This window comes from Opisthocomus hoazin, chromosome 13 (genome assembly GCF_030867145.1).
Source record: "Opisthocomus hoazin isolate bOpiHoa1 chromosome 13, bOpiHoa1.hap1, whole genome shotgun sequence".
Taxonomy (NCBI): Eukaryota; Metazoa; Chordata; class Aves; order Opisthocomiformes; family Opisthocomidae; genus Opisthocomus; species Opisthocomus hoazin.
In genome coordinates this window covers 26,871,215-26,889,580 of record NC_134426.1, presented here as the reverse complement: position 1 = coordinate 26,889,580, position 18,366 = coordinate 26,871,215, and the positions used below count along the sequence as shown (strand labels likewise).

Genomic DNA, 18,366 nt, shown 5'->3' with positions numbered 1-18,366 from the left:
GCATGGATTCGAGTATCTGTTTCAACATCAAATGGCCATGGTAAGAGATTCTATTCAACGTTTAGGAAGTGAAATTCCAACACCCATTGCTAAATGCTGATCTTGTTGAAACTTACTATTTGGGGGACTGCGTCACACCATTTTGTGCTTCACCATGCTGGATTAATGCCAAAGCGTGAAGCCAAAGTCCAACACAAATTGCAGTCAGTCTCCAGCAATGGAACTGCTTTCTCATCACCCTTTTGTTCGCGTGGCATCGTGCAGAAACCGAGTGAGCCGTGAGGCTGCGAACTGCGGCTGGCTTTGTGATGAATTCAGCAGCTGCGGGCCAGCGCTGGCTGGGCCCTGTTGCCGGTTTTGTAAGAGGTGAAGCGGCAAAGCGGAGCTGTTTGGTTCAGCCTGGAAAATTGATATTCGGTTGTTGACGATAGCGTTGGACCTACTGCTACAGCTGTTTGAACTTCAGCGGTGGCGCAAGGCCGGGTTCCAAGGCGTCGCTTCACAAACGCAATGCAGATTGAACTATTCGGTTACTTCAGAGAAGGAATGGTAAATTTCTGGGCATCGGGACAAAAGGAAAATGGAGAAAAGCGGCAGCCGGTAAAGTTACCCATCCGTTAAGAGCCGTGTGTTCCGCACCGCCCCGTCTCTTCTCACCCACCCCCACCCCACCAAATCCCCGAGGGCTCAGCGCTGCCGGTGCTCGGGGACCGGGACCCCCCTCCACGCCGAGCCAGGCTTAGAGCGGGGGCCGAGGAGAGCCCGGTGCCGGGGGCAGACAAAGGCAAGGGGAGGCGATGAGGGGGCGCGGGCAAGGGGCGCGGAGGGAAGTGCGGCTCCCACTGCTGCAGTCCCCGCCTCGCGGTGCCGCGGGCCCGGCCCGGCGCAGACGTTGTCGGCCCGCCCCGCCCTCTGCCAGGCGGGGAGGCGCCGCTGCAGAGGAGGAGGCGGCGGCGGGAGCGGCGCTGGCGGCGGCCGGGGAAGGCGGCGGCGGCGCGGAGCCGAAGGCAGCAGCGGTGAGGCCGCCGTTGGGGCCCGCGCGGGGAGGGCGGCGGCGGCGCTGCCTGGGGGGGGGTCGGGAGGAGGCGCCGGCCGCCTCCCGCCTCGGGGCCTCCGCTTCCCGCCCGCGCTAGGCGGTGAGGAAGCGAGGCGGCCGTGAGGGGACGGAGGGCGGCGGTGGCTTCAAGGGACTCGCGTGAGGCGATGGTGGGCTGGGGTAGGGCGTCCGGCTGCCCCGGGGAGCTGTTAGCCTCCGCCGCGCGTGCCCGCGCTTCCCCACCGGCCTGCCATGGCCGCGGTGACAGCAGCCGGTTTGGCTGGTTCCGGGCTTGCCGGGCTCATTCCGCTCTTGCGTGGCTTCTCGGTCGGACGGGGCTGGTCCCCCGCCGTGAGCTCGGCGGGGCGCAGGGTCCCGGCTGGGCTGGAAGGGGTCTCCCGGGGCTCGTCTGCCGCCGCGCAGGGCCCTGGGGTGCGGCGAGGGCTCGTGAGGAGCGGGTGGGGAGGCGAGGGGCTGCAGCGCGCCCTGCTCCGGTCTCAGCCCTGGGAGATGCGACGCTCTGCTTCGCTGCTGGTGGCTTGAGCGGGCCGTGCTGGGGGAAAAGGGTCCGAGTGTCGCATGGTCAGTGCTGACCTGCAGTTCTCAGCATCCCACGCTTATATGGTAATATTTTAGCTATTCATGATTTGGCTTCTAATTCACCTTGGCGCTTTTTTTTTCCCCCGGTTTTATGTCTGCTCCCCGTGCCCGTGTTGTTTACAGAGCTACCGATCTGTAGGTGAGCTGCTGGTACCCGGAGCTTACTGCCCTGTTCGTAGCCAGCCCTAGAGCTGTGGGATCCCCAGGCCCCTCCTGCTTTCCGCTAGATCACTGGTGCTGCTACCTGGGGCCATCCAGTGTTCTCTTTTCTGTGCCTCAGCTGTCATGGGGCACAAGGTAATTGTGGCTGTTACTCACATGTTAATGTGGCTCCTGCTGCATTTAAATCGGGAGTTAGTTTTCCCTTTCATTATAACATCTTTGTGTGTGTCTTTTAAATAATAAAAAAAAATAAACCCAGACAAAAGCCAACACCACAAAAAGTCTCTTCCAAAACATAGCATGGGGAAGACAGTTTAGTCTGTGACTGTATGCGTTCGTGATTAAGAATATGACTGTTTCCTCCCCACGCCTTCGCTCACTCACCCAGTGTGCTGAATGGGCAGAGTTTTACAGCAGTTCACAGGTTGCTCCAAGATCTTTGAGCAGAAGGATTTTAAAACATGTTATCTGTATTAATATGTGGGAAGAAAGAGAAGAGGTACAAAAGAGGAAATGGCTTTATGCCTGCTGCTTTGTGAAGAATTTTATTTAAAGAACAGAAATATGCATATAATTCTAAAACTAGCAATGTCAGAGTGATTTTTCTTCAGCATGTCTGTGTGCACCTGCTACAACATGTGACAAGATAGTAAATTGGATACCGTGGAGGAAAAGTAATTCTCCCCCCTCAACAGCAACGTATCTTAGTCTAAGGAATGTATAACTGTTCAGCTACTGACATAATTTTATTTACATACTGAATGTAGAATGAAAAACGTGCAGAGTATGATTAGTTCTTGGTTTAAAATTGTGAGATTTTGGGGTTCTTTTCCTGTCCAGTCCTTATCCTAGGACTAGAAGATTTTCTGTCTGTGCCAAAGTGTGCTAAAGCTTGGTGTGTACTGAAGGGGGAGGGATGTGTTGGCTGAAGCAGTAAAGCTTGGAAATGTGACCTCAAATGTCCGTATCTTTAGGGATCGAGAGGGAGGTTTTATTTGGAGGAAAAAAAAAGTTTTGTATAATTTGTGTGGCTTCTTTTAAAGAGAACATCTCAAATTTGTAGTAAGGGGCAGAAACACAGCTGTCTTGTGTCCTCTTCGTGGGGAGGTAGTGTAGGAAATAAAGACTCTCTTTGCTCATGTGATTATACCTTAGGAAGGAACAGTGCTGGTATTTACTGATTGCTGTGATGTTCTGGAGCTCCTGTAGATTTCCTGTCTCAGCTACAGGCCGTATCTGTTTATCATCTGCTGAATGCGAGCATCCAGGACAGCCTTTATTTACTTAGCTTGGATAGATTGGTAATTCCTTTAGTGTTCCTCCCTTTATCCTTTTAGCCCTGTTAAAGTTTTTCTTGGGAGTGACTGAGTATATTTCAAAATAGATCTTCCTTCAGAAGAACTAGAGCAATCTGTCTTGCCAGTATGATTTCTGAAAACTGCTTTTCTTTCTTTCTCAGAAACAGTTTGGTCAAATGTTAACTCTGTATGTTGAATGCAAGTTTTTGAATCTTTGAACATGATGACCATGAATGAATGCAGCTCTTGTTTAATCTTTTGGCATTCCTTAGGGACTACTGGCTCTGCTGGCACGTATAAAAAGTAACACGCTGGAATCCTTATTGGACTGGCATGTTTAGAAATGCCTCAGATGGATGGTGTTTTGTTATTTAATGAAAGGCAATTATACACTGTATTAGCTGTAATCTCAGCTGCCCTCAGCGAGAAGCCAGTTTCTGCTGGAGCAACCATTTCGTTCTTCCTGACCAGCAGAACTGAAGCCAGCTCTGTCAGCAGCATGGTGCCCGATGATTTCAAACATCTACAAATATGTCTGTGCTTGTCCAGATGTCTGTCCTCTACACACATTTATTTTTGCAGAGTGATGTTGTGCTCACATGACTTGTAGTAGCCCAATTGACCCTTCGAAGTACTCACAAACCTGGTATCTAACTCCTGGCCTTGAAAAGGCTGGAAAGGATTTAGAAGATACATCTAAGGGCAGACTGTACAAGTTTCTACCTTAGCACCCACCTAAGCGTTTTCCACCTAGAACGTCTCATCAATTGTTTGTACAAACTCAGACAGAAAACTCTTGAGTGAATAGTACCTTACATTCTTTTAATATATATTGAGACTGCTCTAGGTGACCCTGCTTTGGCAGGGGGATTAGACTAGATGAACCACAGAGGTCCCTTCCAGCCCCTAACATTCTGTGATTCTGTGAGACATCTTCACTGTTTCAAGGAGAAAAATCATTAAAAGCTGCTCAGTTTTCCTGATCTTTATACTTACTGTCTACATTTTTAGCTTATTTTGAGGGAAAATTGCAAGGCAAGGAGAGAAACTCGGTATTTGATAGAGTTAGCTTATCTGACACTATCATTCTGCTTCTCTGCTTGGCAGCGGCATCCACTTAATCACAGCAACATTTATCTAAGTTCTGTATTTGTACTTCTGCTTTATTATATGCCAGCTGTATAACAGTCATGGTGCTAATTTAAAAGGCTAAGAAGAGGGCTAAAAAGGGATTGCTGACTTGATGGTTTCAAAGAGTGTGAAATAGTTACAGTTTCACCCCAGTCTATCAAAATTAAATCCATACTACAAAAAGCAGCATCTTTGTTTCAGCTGCTTCAGTTGTGATTGTGTTAGGGAGAAGCCCTGTGACTTTGTTTATAGACATTCGGTTTTGAGGCTGACAGGAGATTGTATTTTCCTTCTCACAACTTCCGTTTAAACTTTAGATCACAAATAACTTAAACTTGATTCTCCACTATTCTAAAATCCCAATTGTTAGTGTGGACTGAGTGCACTTACTGAGATGGTTAAAGTGTGTTATCAACATTATTAGTCAGTGCAGACAGCCAAACAAATTACTCTTCTTGTTATCAAAATGGAGGGCTTTTAGGAAAGGCAAGAATTTCCTTGGAAAAATGTAGGAAAAGTAGTAAACACTGATAGTGGGCTTACCAGAAGAGGTGGCAATTACTTACTTTCTCGGGTGAAAACTTTGTCTGCTTCTCAATCCTTGACTCATTCTGTAGAGAATGATGTGTGCTAAGGAGGATCATGTGCTTTCTGATCTTTTAATAGACTATAGCAGTGACATTTTTATAATGCGTGTGTACAGTGGCAACTTGAAGTGTTAAGAGTTTGCATCATATTTTCTGTGATTTATTTAAGCTTTTTAACAGTTATCAGCTCTTCTGCATTAATTAGAGAGTCTTTATAAAAAATTGAACAGACTGTGTTTAGAAATAGCAACATAGATTGAGAAAAAAATACTCACAGTATTACTAGCCCAAAATATTTTTTTAGTGTTACAGACATCCTCTGTTATTTATGCTTCATATTAAGCAGTCTAAGTCTTTGTGTTTCCATGGTATATTTTTCTACTGAGGATCTCGAGGCATTTAGGAGTCTGAATGAGCATAGCAAGTCATAGAATGATAAGATGACGTGACTTAAAATGTGCTTGATGCAACATTAAAATCCACAAGTAGAGCAGAAGCTTTAATGAATTACCTTCCTTGTAGCATTGCTGTAATGTCTGACTGATGGTTTGAGGTCCTAAGCCTCTCACTATCTTTCATCTGAATCATCTTGTTCTTAGTATAGTTTCTTAGTTACAGGCATTTACCCTGCCTTTTCCCTTTCTCCTTTCCCAAGCATATGCAGAAAGAATCCTGTTTATCCAGTTCGCAGTGCATACCCTGCACTCTCCAAGTTAGAAAACCAGCCATGTGTCTTACATTTAGCAGTGTCACTAAAACCCTACAATTCTCAGTGGATTTCTGTCTCATAATGGTTGCCTTCCTAACTATTTTATATTCAAATTTTGTATTATCTTCAAACATGCTGATAACCTGCTGCTACCAAGTGTATTGATGCCTATACTTTGGTTTTTTCATCTTGCCTCAGAAATTAGTTGGTCTGATCTGAAGTCATTGGGAGAAACTCAAGACTGTTTGAATGCAAATCTCCTGCCTGACAGCTGGCCGACTTCTGTGAAACTTGTAATAAAACAATATTTGTTTTTAGAAATCTCCTGCCTTTTATCTTATTTAGTTGAAATTACGCACCAGGTTCAAAATCAAAGAAGAAATACAGGTTTGTATGCAGGCCCGACTGCCATAGAAGCCCTGATGTTGAAAGATAATCTATACATCTTTGGTCCTGAATATGCTGTGGATCTGTGAACTCACATGCAAGACAGTTCAAGTCATCGCCATGATACAGAAATAGAGTGTCTACTGTCTCTCTCAGTTAAGAAACAGCTCTGAAGTTGCTGGTTGAGCCCTGGATTAGCCATGTCCTTAATGAGGGACACAGCATTGTGGGGCGTTTGGATTGATTCCCAAACAACAAATTGTGTTCTGCTCCGGTCCCTCTGAGTGTACGAGGAAGTAGGAGTGTCTTCTGAGTCCTTAAGGAAACAGAGGTTCGCTCTTTGAAGTTACAGAAAACCAGTAGCTATTTATGGGGATGTCCTTACACTGCGGTGTGATGGTTGCTTGATAGCGGGATGAGTGATGACAGGGCTTAGTGTTTGCATTACAGTGTTGGGACTGTTTTGAATATCCTCTGGGTGTCTTTATTTCACTGAACATACTAGTTGCTTCAGACTAAGTAATGTTTACCTAAACAAATGCCCTCTAAAATAGAGTTGAAAGATTTTTCAGGATCTCTGCTAGTGATCTTAGAGAGAGATTCAGTTTGAATAATTTGTCAGCCACTTGAAGTTCTGTTCATCAAATCAATGACAGTGTTAAAAGAGCTGTGTCATACCAGTGGGCATACTTCCCAACTTATTACAAGCTTTTGGTTTTGCATTTAAATGATAGCAAAAGTAAACTGTATTTTGAGTTAGACTAAAGACGTACTAAAACTTGCACGCAGCAGTAATTTCCTCGAGTAGTCCAGGTAAGCGACTTTGAAGGCACTTTATAAGAGCCAAGGATTGCTTTCATTCCATTAGTTTAATAGCTATGCCTAGGTAAAATAAACAGAGATATGCTTCTTCAAGAATGTAGCCTTCACAAAAGTCATATTTTCATTCCCATGGTATGAGACACTGGGGCTTGCTGGTTCACATAGGGTGTTTGCCTTTGTGAAGGGTGTACCTCTCTAGAGCTCATACAATGGTTATATTGGATTGGGCTGGAATGAGCTGAAGTAGAATGTCGGAAGAAGAATGATCCTGTATGAACTAGAGGGCGTTCTTCCTTATTTTCTTATTACATTTTTATTTCACATACCAGTATCTGCAAAAAACAGATCTGAGAGAAAGGTCTGGATTCCTTTTAATTTTTTTCCACCTGATGAACTGAGTTTTAAATGCAGAGTTTTTTCTGCCTTCAATAGTAAGGCACAAAACACTGGTTTCATAGGCACATACCAGCCCATATATTTTGATGCTGGCAGTTCGCAGAGCGTCTGGTAAGCCAAACAAATATGATCTGATGGCACTTAGCATGATAAACATTGAATTAAATGATATATATTATTTTGGTGTCTTATGGTAGTGATGTACCTGAAGAATATATTCAGATCACCATATTACATGATTAATTGACATCAAAATATATGCTTTCTGGGAGACAAAATAAAACTGAAGTCATGTTTTTAAATGCTCCCTTTCTTCTAGTTGCTACGTGTTGAATGAGTAATCATATGTAGACTCCAATATGCGAACCCTGATTCTATTGAAATCTTAAATTCTTAATTCTGTGTATTTTCTGTTTTCTATATAAATTCTTTACTGAATTCTATTAATTTTGACTTACATGATACCTGAAGATGCCTCTGTAATCCCAGTCTCTAATCACTGAACAGTACAGTTAAATTCTTGAGCAACATTCAGATAGTCAGTTTGGTTTAACAGTGACTATGACAGAGGCTGTTACATCAGTACCATAATAATTTGCTGTTTGTGACTGACTTTGTTATCGAATGCCTGCAGTGATTTCTGGCTTGTTTCAGTCTGAACTTGTTACTCATTTGATAAATGCTATGAAGCTGACAAAACGAGCTGGATTTGCAGTAATTCATGAGCATTAGGTTCAGAGAGAAGTTCACTTCCCATTTCAGTAATTGGCTTCAGTGGCTAAATGCAGAGACACCTTTATGTGAATTCATAGCTCCAAAATGCTTGTATTTAAGTAGTAAATGGCTAGGAATATGAAGTGTGCTGCATCATTACAAGAGAAATTGTGAAAAGTTAATGCATAAAGGCTTCCAAATCCATCTTTTTGATTTAATTACTTGGAATTGTTACAGAACTGATTTCAAAGCTTAGTGTGACATTTACAGTGATATAATCTGCTGTGGAATTATTTCATTGTAAATGTAATCCAACACATGCAAAATGGTCATTCAGACTTTTTGGTTGCCCAGTGTGGGGTATCTCCGGTAGACTCAGAACGTGGCGGAGGAGGCATCATGTTCAGGAAGATGATTGTTCCAGGATGCGGCTCATCGCTCACACTCTGGGTGTGCTGACATTGCCATTTTCCGAAACATGAGAAATCTGGCTGCATAATCTGTGGGTAGCAGGGGACTATACCAGCATTCCTCCTTGGAAACGAAACAAGATGGTGGCAATAGGAAATGCTGTTTAGGGAGGGTGCGTGAGCCTGTCTGCTCTCTGCAGTTTGTCCCTCTGCTATGTCCACCTCATCCAGAGTTGTTTCGGTAAGGATGTTGGTGGGAATGTCGCAGTCTGGTCAGCTTGTGGACCAGCTGTGGATGAATTAATCTCATTCCTGTCTGAACCCTCCAGAAGCTGGTGTCTGTGATCTGCCACATTCTTTCACAGAGAGAAATATTCTTAAAGAGGTAGCAAGAAGCAAATAGCAGTGCAACACAAAGGCATTTATTTTGCTCAGAACTGAAGAGTGGTTGTATTTTTAAGTTGTGTATGCATTTCAAAAGCCTACAAATTCAACTAAAAGTATTATTTTCAGTGCTTTTGGAAATGTGTATACTCACTTTTTACAGAAATGTAATACCAGCCCAGGAGACCACAAATACAACTTTTAGAGCTGTAATAAGAAGTAGATCTGAATCATAAAGAAGGTGTTTATACGCTTTAAAGTTTTAAGGTTGCAGTAATTTTAGGAGTTGCAAGCGTTTGTAACTGTGGAGGATCTGAGCTCTTGGAGTAACTCATGGACCAGAAGAGAAAACTTTCCAGGTTCAAAATTCCAAGTTACTTTCTATAAACCATTGTCAGGATATTTGAGGAATGATTCATGACCTTTTGAAAGCTTGGTGACAGTGGTATGAACATCGAGAGTATGAAACGGATACTTACGAAATGCTGTTCAGGCTGTTATTTCAAATGCAGTGCTTCATGTTGTGAGCTTGTTTTTCCCTCAAGTAAGTGAAGTTACTGGATTGTGGTGATCTTCGAAATGTGTTTTCCGTGTCACTTTTCTACAGAAGGGATTTTCTGATTTATTTAGTACATGTTACATTTTCTTCATGGTATGATCAGAATTTGTTTTCTGGATACCTACTAGTTGACTGCTGCAGGGATTGTGTGTGGTCTTCTTTGGTTACAGATCCCTGTGAGATTTTTCAGCCGTTATCTAGTCTACGCGATCCTTTTAGAATATTTACTCTGTATCTGTTAGTCTTAATTTTTGTATGTGTTTTGCAAAGCACTGGTACACTTAGCAGAATTAACAGGTTGGTCTCTCTTGAACTTAGGAATGTGTTGGCATTGAAAGGCATTTTCCAACAGTATTTAGTCTCTTAATGGTGTTAACTAAGTTTAATATTAATCTTTTCAATTTGAAATGTTTTGAAGAACTTGTGCATGACCGATAGTGCATGATCATGGATTAAAATAATTGTTTCACTTTGTTGTACAAATAAACCACGGGAGCAGTGTTCCAGCCTCAGAGTGCACTACACAGAGTCAGACTGCATGTGTCTGCATGCAGAAGACGGAGATTGTGCAGTCTGTTTTGAGTCAATTCAAACATTATGCTGCTCTATTCTAGAATGTCCTCTTTGTTTCCGCACCAAATGGACAGACAACTTGCTTTTCTCCATGGAAACACTGCATCTGTTCCATGGTAGTCGCAGGTTGTGATGTTAGCAAATGTTTCTTCCTTAAACTGTCAAGTCATTGTCTCAAATGTGTCATCAGATAAAACATTTTACTTTTAGTTATGGCACTATCTGTCCTGAGGAAGGAGGCTGTGGTAGTGGCAGCATGCTTGTCAGATGTCAACTAAGCTTAAAGAACTATTGGTACTGTTATATTCTTGTTGTGTCTATAAGATTCTTAAGTGGAGGGAGCTGAGGCTTTGACTTTTTTTCTTGTTTTCTTATTTAGTTGTGGTTTAGTTCTTCTTGGAGTACTAGTTGTTGAAAATAGTCTTGAAAGAAACAGTGGAGGACAACTGGGACAACTGTTTTTATTATAGGAATTCCTTTTTTGGTAGTTGGAAAATATTCTGCTTTTTAATTTCAGTGTTATGTGGATAAATTATTTGTTTTTAGTCTCAACTTGCCAACAGAATTCTTATCTATTATCAGATTAATAGGATTTATTTTCTTAAACCAGTGGTTCTCAACTTGTTGCTTATGGATGGCTTTGATCCATGCACCACTACGAGGTCTGTCAAAGGTAAAGAAGAAGAATAAGGATATTATTAATCAGCTAAAAGGGCCAATGCAAGGATTCATGTCTGCAGCTGAAAATTTGTAGTAGTCAACACACACACACAAAATTGCAATTCATTCGAAAATGTAATACATTTTATTATTGTATGAAATCATGTATTTCCCAGTAGTGGCACAAGTGTAAAGCTTGTGTTTAAAATCTCTTTTTTATGTCCAGTTATGGTATTGGTAGAATGTGTGGCTTTCTGAACACTTCAGTAATATGTATTATCAGGGTCGTTTCTGGGCATTTTCTTGGGTTCCAGATATGATCTTTTGAGAAACTTACAGTTAATATTATTGCCTATTGGTTGTAAAGATTCTGTTTCAGGAGAGCTGGGACAGATTCAAGGAAGGAAAGAGAACAAATCTCGACAAGTAGCTAGCTGCTCTCTCTTAAGAGAGAACTAAAATGAGGTAATTGACATCTGGAGCCTGTTAGGAAATGCTGGAGTGCGTAATGCTTAAAATGGCTTGATGCAAATTTACGTGCTTTCAGTGTTTTATGAATTCTATTAGGAAACACTACTGTGAAGGTCCTGTTTCTTTCTAAGACTGAAAGCTGCATTTCAACTATTGCAATAAGGCAGTAATTTACAAAAATGTGTTGCCTATATTTTAGCAGTTCTTTGAATTAAGCTACAATTTCAGTAACTCTGGAACCAGGGCACGAGGGATTGGGTTACTTCTGGCATAGTTGAAGGCCTGTATATTGAGAAAAGCAAATGACACGGCAAATATATAACCCGTGACTGTGGAGAGCAAGATTAAAATATGAATGAGCAGCCTGAGCCAAGCAATGCAATATTAGAACATTCTAACTTTCTGTTGAGCAGAGGTTTGTTCAACATCTATTAATAAATAATAAATAAATAATTATTTGAAACTGGCAACATGTAATTTTGGGGGATAGTTTAGCATTTGTTTTCTTCTAATATACCGATCCTTGCACAATGTATGTAGTTACTACCAGCGTGGTGCTGGAATGCTCTTTGGGGACAAAAAAAGAGATATTATATGGAAAAGAATGGCGGAACACTGTAAGGCAGCTGCTACCTTCCTGGTTTTAGGAAGCAGTCTTTCTTAAGGAGGACTTGCCTGTGGCCCGGATGAGGTTGTTGGATTTCTATGAATTTGGTGTTTGGCACCAACAGAGAACCCTGTGAACTAAAAAGCACTGGCCTTGATACTCCTTGCATTTCTGTATTTGTACCAAATCCTCCTTTATTATGTACAGTTTTTCCATCCGTGGGTTTTGATGGGGTGAGGAAAGTGATGGGGGCGTGCATGGAGATCCTGGCATTGGAGGGAATAGCGCCTGCAGTGTGAGGACTAATAGGTAGGTACCCTGTGTATAAGAGAGAAGAGGAGGGCTTTTCAAGTCCTTGGCACGTAAGAGTGAAGTACAGTTTTAGAAGATTTCTGAAACAAAACATGAAGAAATATGATGCACTCGGATTTAGCAGGGAGGGCAGGTATGTAGTAGGAGAGGGAAAAAAATCCCCGACAGTGTTCCTGCTGTGTCCAAAGTGACATCTGACGTGATCCACTAGTTGTTCTTCTGCTTAACTGTGTGCCTCCCGATTCTTTCGCAGCTTAGTCGTATTTCATGGCTATCCTTCTGCTTTGATTTTAGAGAGCTAGCTCTGCTTTCATGTTCGTGAACTTATATATAAAGCTCATGTTCGTGAACATGAAAGCTCCTACTTAAAAATTAATAGTAAACTGGCATACATATTGCAACAACAATGGAGAAATTTTTCTCTTCAGTAGTCATAACTCTGCAGATGGGTGGGTGACATATGTCTGGCAATGCTGGAAAAATTGTTTGGCAGTCTTCACAGCACTACTTCAGAGTTTTCATGGATGGAGCATGACTTAAATTGTAGACAAACAGCATACAGCCAGGGCGGTAATTAATGCTTTATGAAGTCTATCATTTTTGCAGGCTTCTTGGAAAACCACTTGAATTTGACGTGGCCAGTCTTGAAATAGCAGAAGAAATGTTTCACTTTGTTATTTAGGTTTATTGTCAGCAGTATGCCTGATACTTTCTTTTTTTTTTGTCTTCACAGTGAATTGATTTTTAGGCACACTAATGTGCTGGCCATTAATAATACACGAGCTAAAATTCACCCTGGTAGGTAAAAGGCACGGCTGACTTGTCTCTGTAGTCTCTTCCTGCAGCGTAGCAATCTCGCCTTCACTGGTGTTTGGCCTTTAAACATGCTGTATGCCCAGCACACGCACCTGGGCACTGCTCGTAATGCTTTGGGAAGTCTGCAGTTGGCCAAGTCTCTGCCTGGGCTCGTGTGCCGACTGGTGCCAAAATGTGGAGTAATCGGCAGGACTGAGACCTGCTTTACAGTTCTTGTTTGTCGTGTTCTGAGCAAACAGTTGAGCAAATGGTCTATTGCTACATGTCTGTGTTTCCTTTGTTTTTTAGGTGTTTATTTAGATACGTGCTGGGTTTTTTTTTAAGGGGGCATAGCTGTTCTGTCAGTGCCTTATATATAAAGCTTAGCAAATAGCCAAGCTGTGTTCATGCAGAACAGTTACGGTTTTGAAGACGGGGGAGACCAGTGACCTTAACAGTTTGGATTTGAATTCGTATTTGAGAAAAAAAAACCCAGATTTTTCATTACAGATGGAAAAGGCTTGCTAAAGCTTTTGTAATCAGAAGGAAGGTGCCTTCTGTGGCAAAACCCTCATGACATAGTTCCCTGAAAAGCTTATAGCTGGCTTCGAAGTCAGAGCAGCGCTCTATCCTAGCAACGTAGGGAAGAGTCTCTCCTCCTCTTTGCAGAGGAGCGTAGCTGGGGCACTGTGCTGGGGACTGCGAGCCAGTCTGTCTTGTGATCTGAAAGATCACATACAGCTGAGCTGGATGTTTACTTTTTAGTTGTCATCATCTAACTCTGTTGACCTATTTTAATTTTTCAGTTCCAGTCTCTCTTAAAAACTTTATTCTCTGCTGGTTCTTTTCATTTCTCTTGCAGTTAGTTCCTTAGTCTCAAGTTGTTTTTACTGGGATTTGCAATACTTGCACAGAGTGGTTATATCTATGTGTAACGTAATGCTGTGAAGGGCTTTGTTTTTCTTTCTTAAAATAGCCTTTTAGTTTAAAGCTCAGGATGAATACAGCAGCATTCTGTGAAGTGAGTTATTTTGGTGTTTTACGTTCAGACTTGGTGTCTTTGAGTGCGAAATGGCCTTCAGAAGCTGAGGAGTTGGTAATGCTATCATGGGAAACACTTCTGGTGGTTATTGTAAAGCATCTTTTATCATGCATTTCATACACAAATGATGTGTATATATAGAAATTTCTCCTTCAGAAGCTAAAATACCGATTTTTGTTTCATGTCTAATATTTTTTGTATTTTTATATTTTTTATATTAGGTTTATTCCAGAGTTGGAAAAACTTGAACAATATATTTTATCCATGTTTGGAAAAAGATAGTTGCTACAGACGAAGAGGATTAACACTGGTATTGCAAAAAGATGAGTATGTTAAAACCAAGTGGACTTAAGGCTCCTTCAAAGACCATCAAGCATGGGAGTACACTGCTGAAAACACCTGCATCTGTTGCAGCTGGTAAGGAACATATGAATATCGTAACTTTTCCCTTATTCATCTTCTAACAAAAAATACCTTGGAATTTATGAGTATACACTATTTTTACTATTTGGACCAAGGTATTTTTGCTTGTATTTCTGATCTAAAAAAATTCTGTATACAACGTGCAAAAAATCTGAAGTTTCTAATTGGATGTGTTCAAGCAGTTTTCCTTGAAGAAACTTTGTAATGGTAAAAATGATTGGGTAGTTTTTGAGGGAAGACTTGTAATCTTTACAAGATTTTTACCAAAACCTACATTAAATGCATTCGATGTCTCTGTCTTTAGGTTTTGAATTATTGTATTCCAGAGGTGACAGTGCTTTCATAAATGAGAGTTTGCAATTGTGCTCTTCCTTTTAGAAATCGTGCTTTTCCAAATGCTCGTTACATTGAAACTAAGTAATGATGCGCTCTGGAATATTAGTGTAGTTGATTCCTGTTGCTTTCTCATTGTGCTTGATTCCAGCTCCAGCAGAAAAAGCAGCTTCCAGTGAAAAGGCCTCAAGTATAACCACTGCAGATGCACATGAAGAGTTTGTGGATGATTTCAGAGTTGGGGAGCGCGTCTGGGTTAATGGAAATAAGCCTGGCTTTATTCAGTTCCTTGGTGAAACACAGTTTGCTCCGGGACAGTGGGCAGGGATTGTTCTAGATGAACCAATTGGTAAGAATGATGGCTCTGTGGCTGGAGTTCGCTATTTCCAGTGTGAACCCTTGAGAGGAATATTTACAAGACCATCAAAATTGACAAGAAAAGTGCTGACAGAAGATGAAGCCAATGGTACACAGACAGCTCATGCTTCTAGAGCGACATCACCAACTTCCACATCAGCTGCTAGTATGGTGTCTTCATCTGCTGCTGCACTTCCCCCTTCAGGAATTCCACAAAAAACTTCACCAATTGCTGCTAAGGAACATTCAGCTCCTTCTCAGATTAGCAATCTTTCCAAAACAGCAAGTGAATCTGTATCAAATCTCTCTGAAGCTGGATCACTAAAGAAAGGAGAAAGGGAGCTCAAAATTGGAGATCGAGTTCTGGTAAGATTCCTCTGCAGCCTCTGTGTCTGCTTTTTGATTGATGAATCGGCACTTCTGCTAATACTTAAAGCTTTTCTACTGTTTCCTTGGTCAAGGCAATGTAAATTTATGCTCTAGCTTTCTTTTCATTGAGTGTCTTCTGTAGACAAGCTCTTCTCATGCAGTTTTGCATACAGTACGAAGATCTTTGGAGTACCAAGATAAAATTAGTAATTTGGCAGTTTTTAATCTCTTATGGTTTTGCCAGTGTTTATGTATTTGTTATCTTTCCATAGCTTCAAGAACTACAGTCACGCTAAATGAAAAACGAGCTTGTGAGATTTCCGTGCAGCTCTTTTGTCCTATTCAGGACCGTGTCTTTAGAAAGCTAACAGTTCAATAATTGATTGTTCCCCTGAGCAGTGATAGGCAGCAACAGAAGTAGTCACATAATGCCACTGATCACCCAGGAATTACGGGTTCTGTTGGTGATGTGTCATGTTGCTTGGCTGCCCTTCCTAAATTCAGAACCATAAATGCTTCTGCTGATGTGTCATTTCACTCTTTTAAAAGGAAGTATAGTTTTGTTGAACTTGGTTTTTTTTAAATAATTATGTTGTTTACCTTTTCTATTTGGATCAGTGTAATAGAACATGGGTAATTTTTGATAACTGATTTGACATACACCTAAGAAAAGTGGGAAACTTTGCCTTGAAACACTAGCCTCTGCTTGAAAAGACAGTCGAAAGCTGGTGGTACATTGTTTATGTTGTATTGTTGGGTTGGACTAGATGACCCACAGAGGTCCCTTCCAACCCCTACCATTTTGTGATTCTGTGATTCTATATTCTTTATTTAAAGGCAATACATGTAGCCTTCAAATATACCCAGAATGATGTTTGTGTGTCCACCAGATCTACCATCACTGTAACAGAGATCTGATTTTAGGTTTGAATTAAGTGCATCTGTCATTAAGCTGAAGAATTGTCTTACTGTTATTTCGATACAATCTGTTTTTATTTACAATATAATTTTTTAAATTTCCGTTAGGTAAAAACAAGGACAGGAACGAGTGCCCTGGCATAGAAAGCATTTCTGGGGTTGCTGTAAGAACCTTGCACAGAAAAAATGTCATGGACTTTATAGTTTGTCCTGCACTGCCCCACCAGATAATGATTCTGCAGTGAAGGTGGATTGATTTTTTTTTTTTTTTAATTTATTTATATATATATATATATTATTTTTTTTTTAGGAATAATAGGACTCCTCTTTCTTCATAAAGAGAGCTTAAAACATAGGGGCAAGTTGAAGAAAATGTGAAGGAGACTAAGGTGAAGTGAGGACAGGGTTTGGCTGACAGCTAGAGTTGGGCTGAGATGTGCTTTCTTGGAGTGGCAATGGAAACAAAGATTTACTGTTTATCCCTAGCTATTTCTGTCAGAGAGTAGAGCCCTGTCATCTTCTAATCAGCATCATTTTTTTAACTACGTGTTTGCCTTTTTCTCAAGGATCTTTGTGAGATCTTCTGGGGTGTCCTCTGTGGGTTCGAAGATTCTCTGATGCCTATGAGGCATCTCTCTAACTTTCCTGAATCTTGTTAGTTCAAATTGCAGAAGAAGCATATCTGAAGTACCACAATTTGGTATAATAAGGTCCCAAATTCTGTTTGTTCAATAGAACAGATTAAACTTAGTATTTCATCCTCCATACTTCCTTTTTGCCTTAAGTCTTCCTGTTGAATCATCAAATTGTAATTTGAGGTTTTGGGGCAGTTCCTAGCACAGCACGTCAGTGATGCCTGTCTGTAATTTGTATGCCAGTATAAGACCGCATATGCACAGGAATATCAATGTTAAATGGACAAGATTCTTGTCTGCTGTTTTTTAACCCTTTTGGGTCCCATGACATTTTTTGTAGGAGATCCCACACTCTGCTGATGTCGTGTCTAATAATAATTCATAGTAAATATCTTAAATCCCCAGGTTAGTGCAAATAATAGTAAACTTGGCTGAATAATCCATTCGTCTGTTAATATTACTTTTTTTCTCTGCCACTGAACTCCTGTCCAGCAGTATGGACTGTAGAATTGAGCTGTTGCTGAATAATTGTTAGAAGCTGGCCTCAGAGCCGACAGCTAGAGCCGGCTGTTGTGAAAGACCTGCCTGTCACTTACTGTAGCTTTCTTAGCCATTCTGTCTCCTTCAAAGGTACTAATGCAACTGGGCTGCTCCATGTCATTTGGTTTTTATTTATAAAAGCAGTAACTTCTCAGTAATACATTACACAAGAGGATGAGAGGCTTGATGGAGTTTGTATGTCCCACCTCAGCACAGAATTTCACCTCTAAGTGACAATGTAGCATGACAGGCCTGTGACACGCTCCAGTCTGACCGCATCATTGCAGAATTCTAGTGACTAAATGCTGCCCACGTTCATTGGTTCTTGCAGTTTGGACTGCCTGCTATTGAACACTTTGTGAAGGTTCTTGGTAAGAGCAATGCCGTGATGATTATAGATATATGGGGAAAACAACTGCTGAAAATTGAGGCTTGAAAACAGTGAGCCTCCAGCAGTGTAGAATTGCAGTTCAGCAGAACAATGAATTCATGATAGACAAAAGCTCATTTGGGAGCCTTATTAAAGTACTTAACTGGAAAAGTATGTCCTTAAGGGCAAATTCATGGATGGGTAAGACACAGCTCATCATCTAAGATTACATTCTAGAATGGACTTCAGATGTGGCTCGTGTGTGATCTTTGTGTGTGATCTTAGGGTGTGGAGCATTACGCTGGAGTATTTCAATCTGTTAAATTTTTGTTCTCTAACTTTGATTTTAAAATTTACTTAATAGGAGTTACCTTGAATTGATCTGTTCAAATTCTGTTGTTTTGTTTTTGTTTGGTTGTTGTTGTTGGCAGCTGGCTGGTTTTGGATGATACCTTCAACAAAAAAATGGAAATCATACAGCTCTTTTTTCTGCCCAGTCTTGGTTATCAAGAAACAAGAGGCCATTCTGACAAATATTTAAATGCCAGAAAAATGCCTTTACCAGTTCACATCTCACCTCAGCTTCTGTTCTGCATTAGACAAATGTAAATTTGCCAGAATTTTGTTGAGCCTGAAATGTTGGGTTCAAGGCATTTCAGGCTTGACAAACTGACGTTTCCCAACAGCTAAGCTTTGCTGGAGCGTTTTTCAGTTCCTACTGAGATGTTAGTACTATTCCTCTACATGAAAAGAAGCTGTAAACTCT

At 41.3% G+C, this 18,366-nt stretch overlaps 1 protein-coding gene across 4 annotated transcripts in view; it reads left to right on the top strand.

Moving 5' to 3' along the window:
* The first annotated feature begins 924 nt into the window (after window positions 1-924).
* The window catches only part of CLIP1 (CAP-Gly domain containing linker protein 1), a 73,521-nt gene continuing 56,079 nt past the window's right edge, over window positions 925-18,366 (top strand). For all 4 annotated transcript variants that reach the window (XM_075435064.1, XM_075435063.1, XM_075435062.1 and 1 more), the window contains exons 1-3: window positions 925-1,016; window positions 13,877-14,072; window positions 14,563-15,134. In XM_075435064.1, the coding sequence (XP_075291179.1) occupies window positions 13,979-14,072; window positions 14,563-15,134 (666 nt within the window). In that variant the 5' untranslated portion in view covers window positions 925-1,016; window positions 13,877-13,978. The remainder of the gene's footprint in view (window positions 1,017-13,876; window positions 14,073-14,562; window positions 15,135-18,366) is intronic.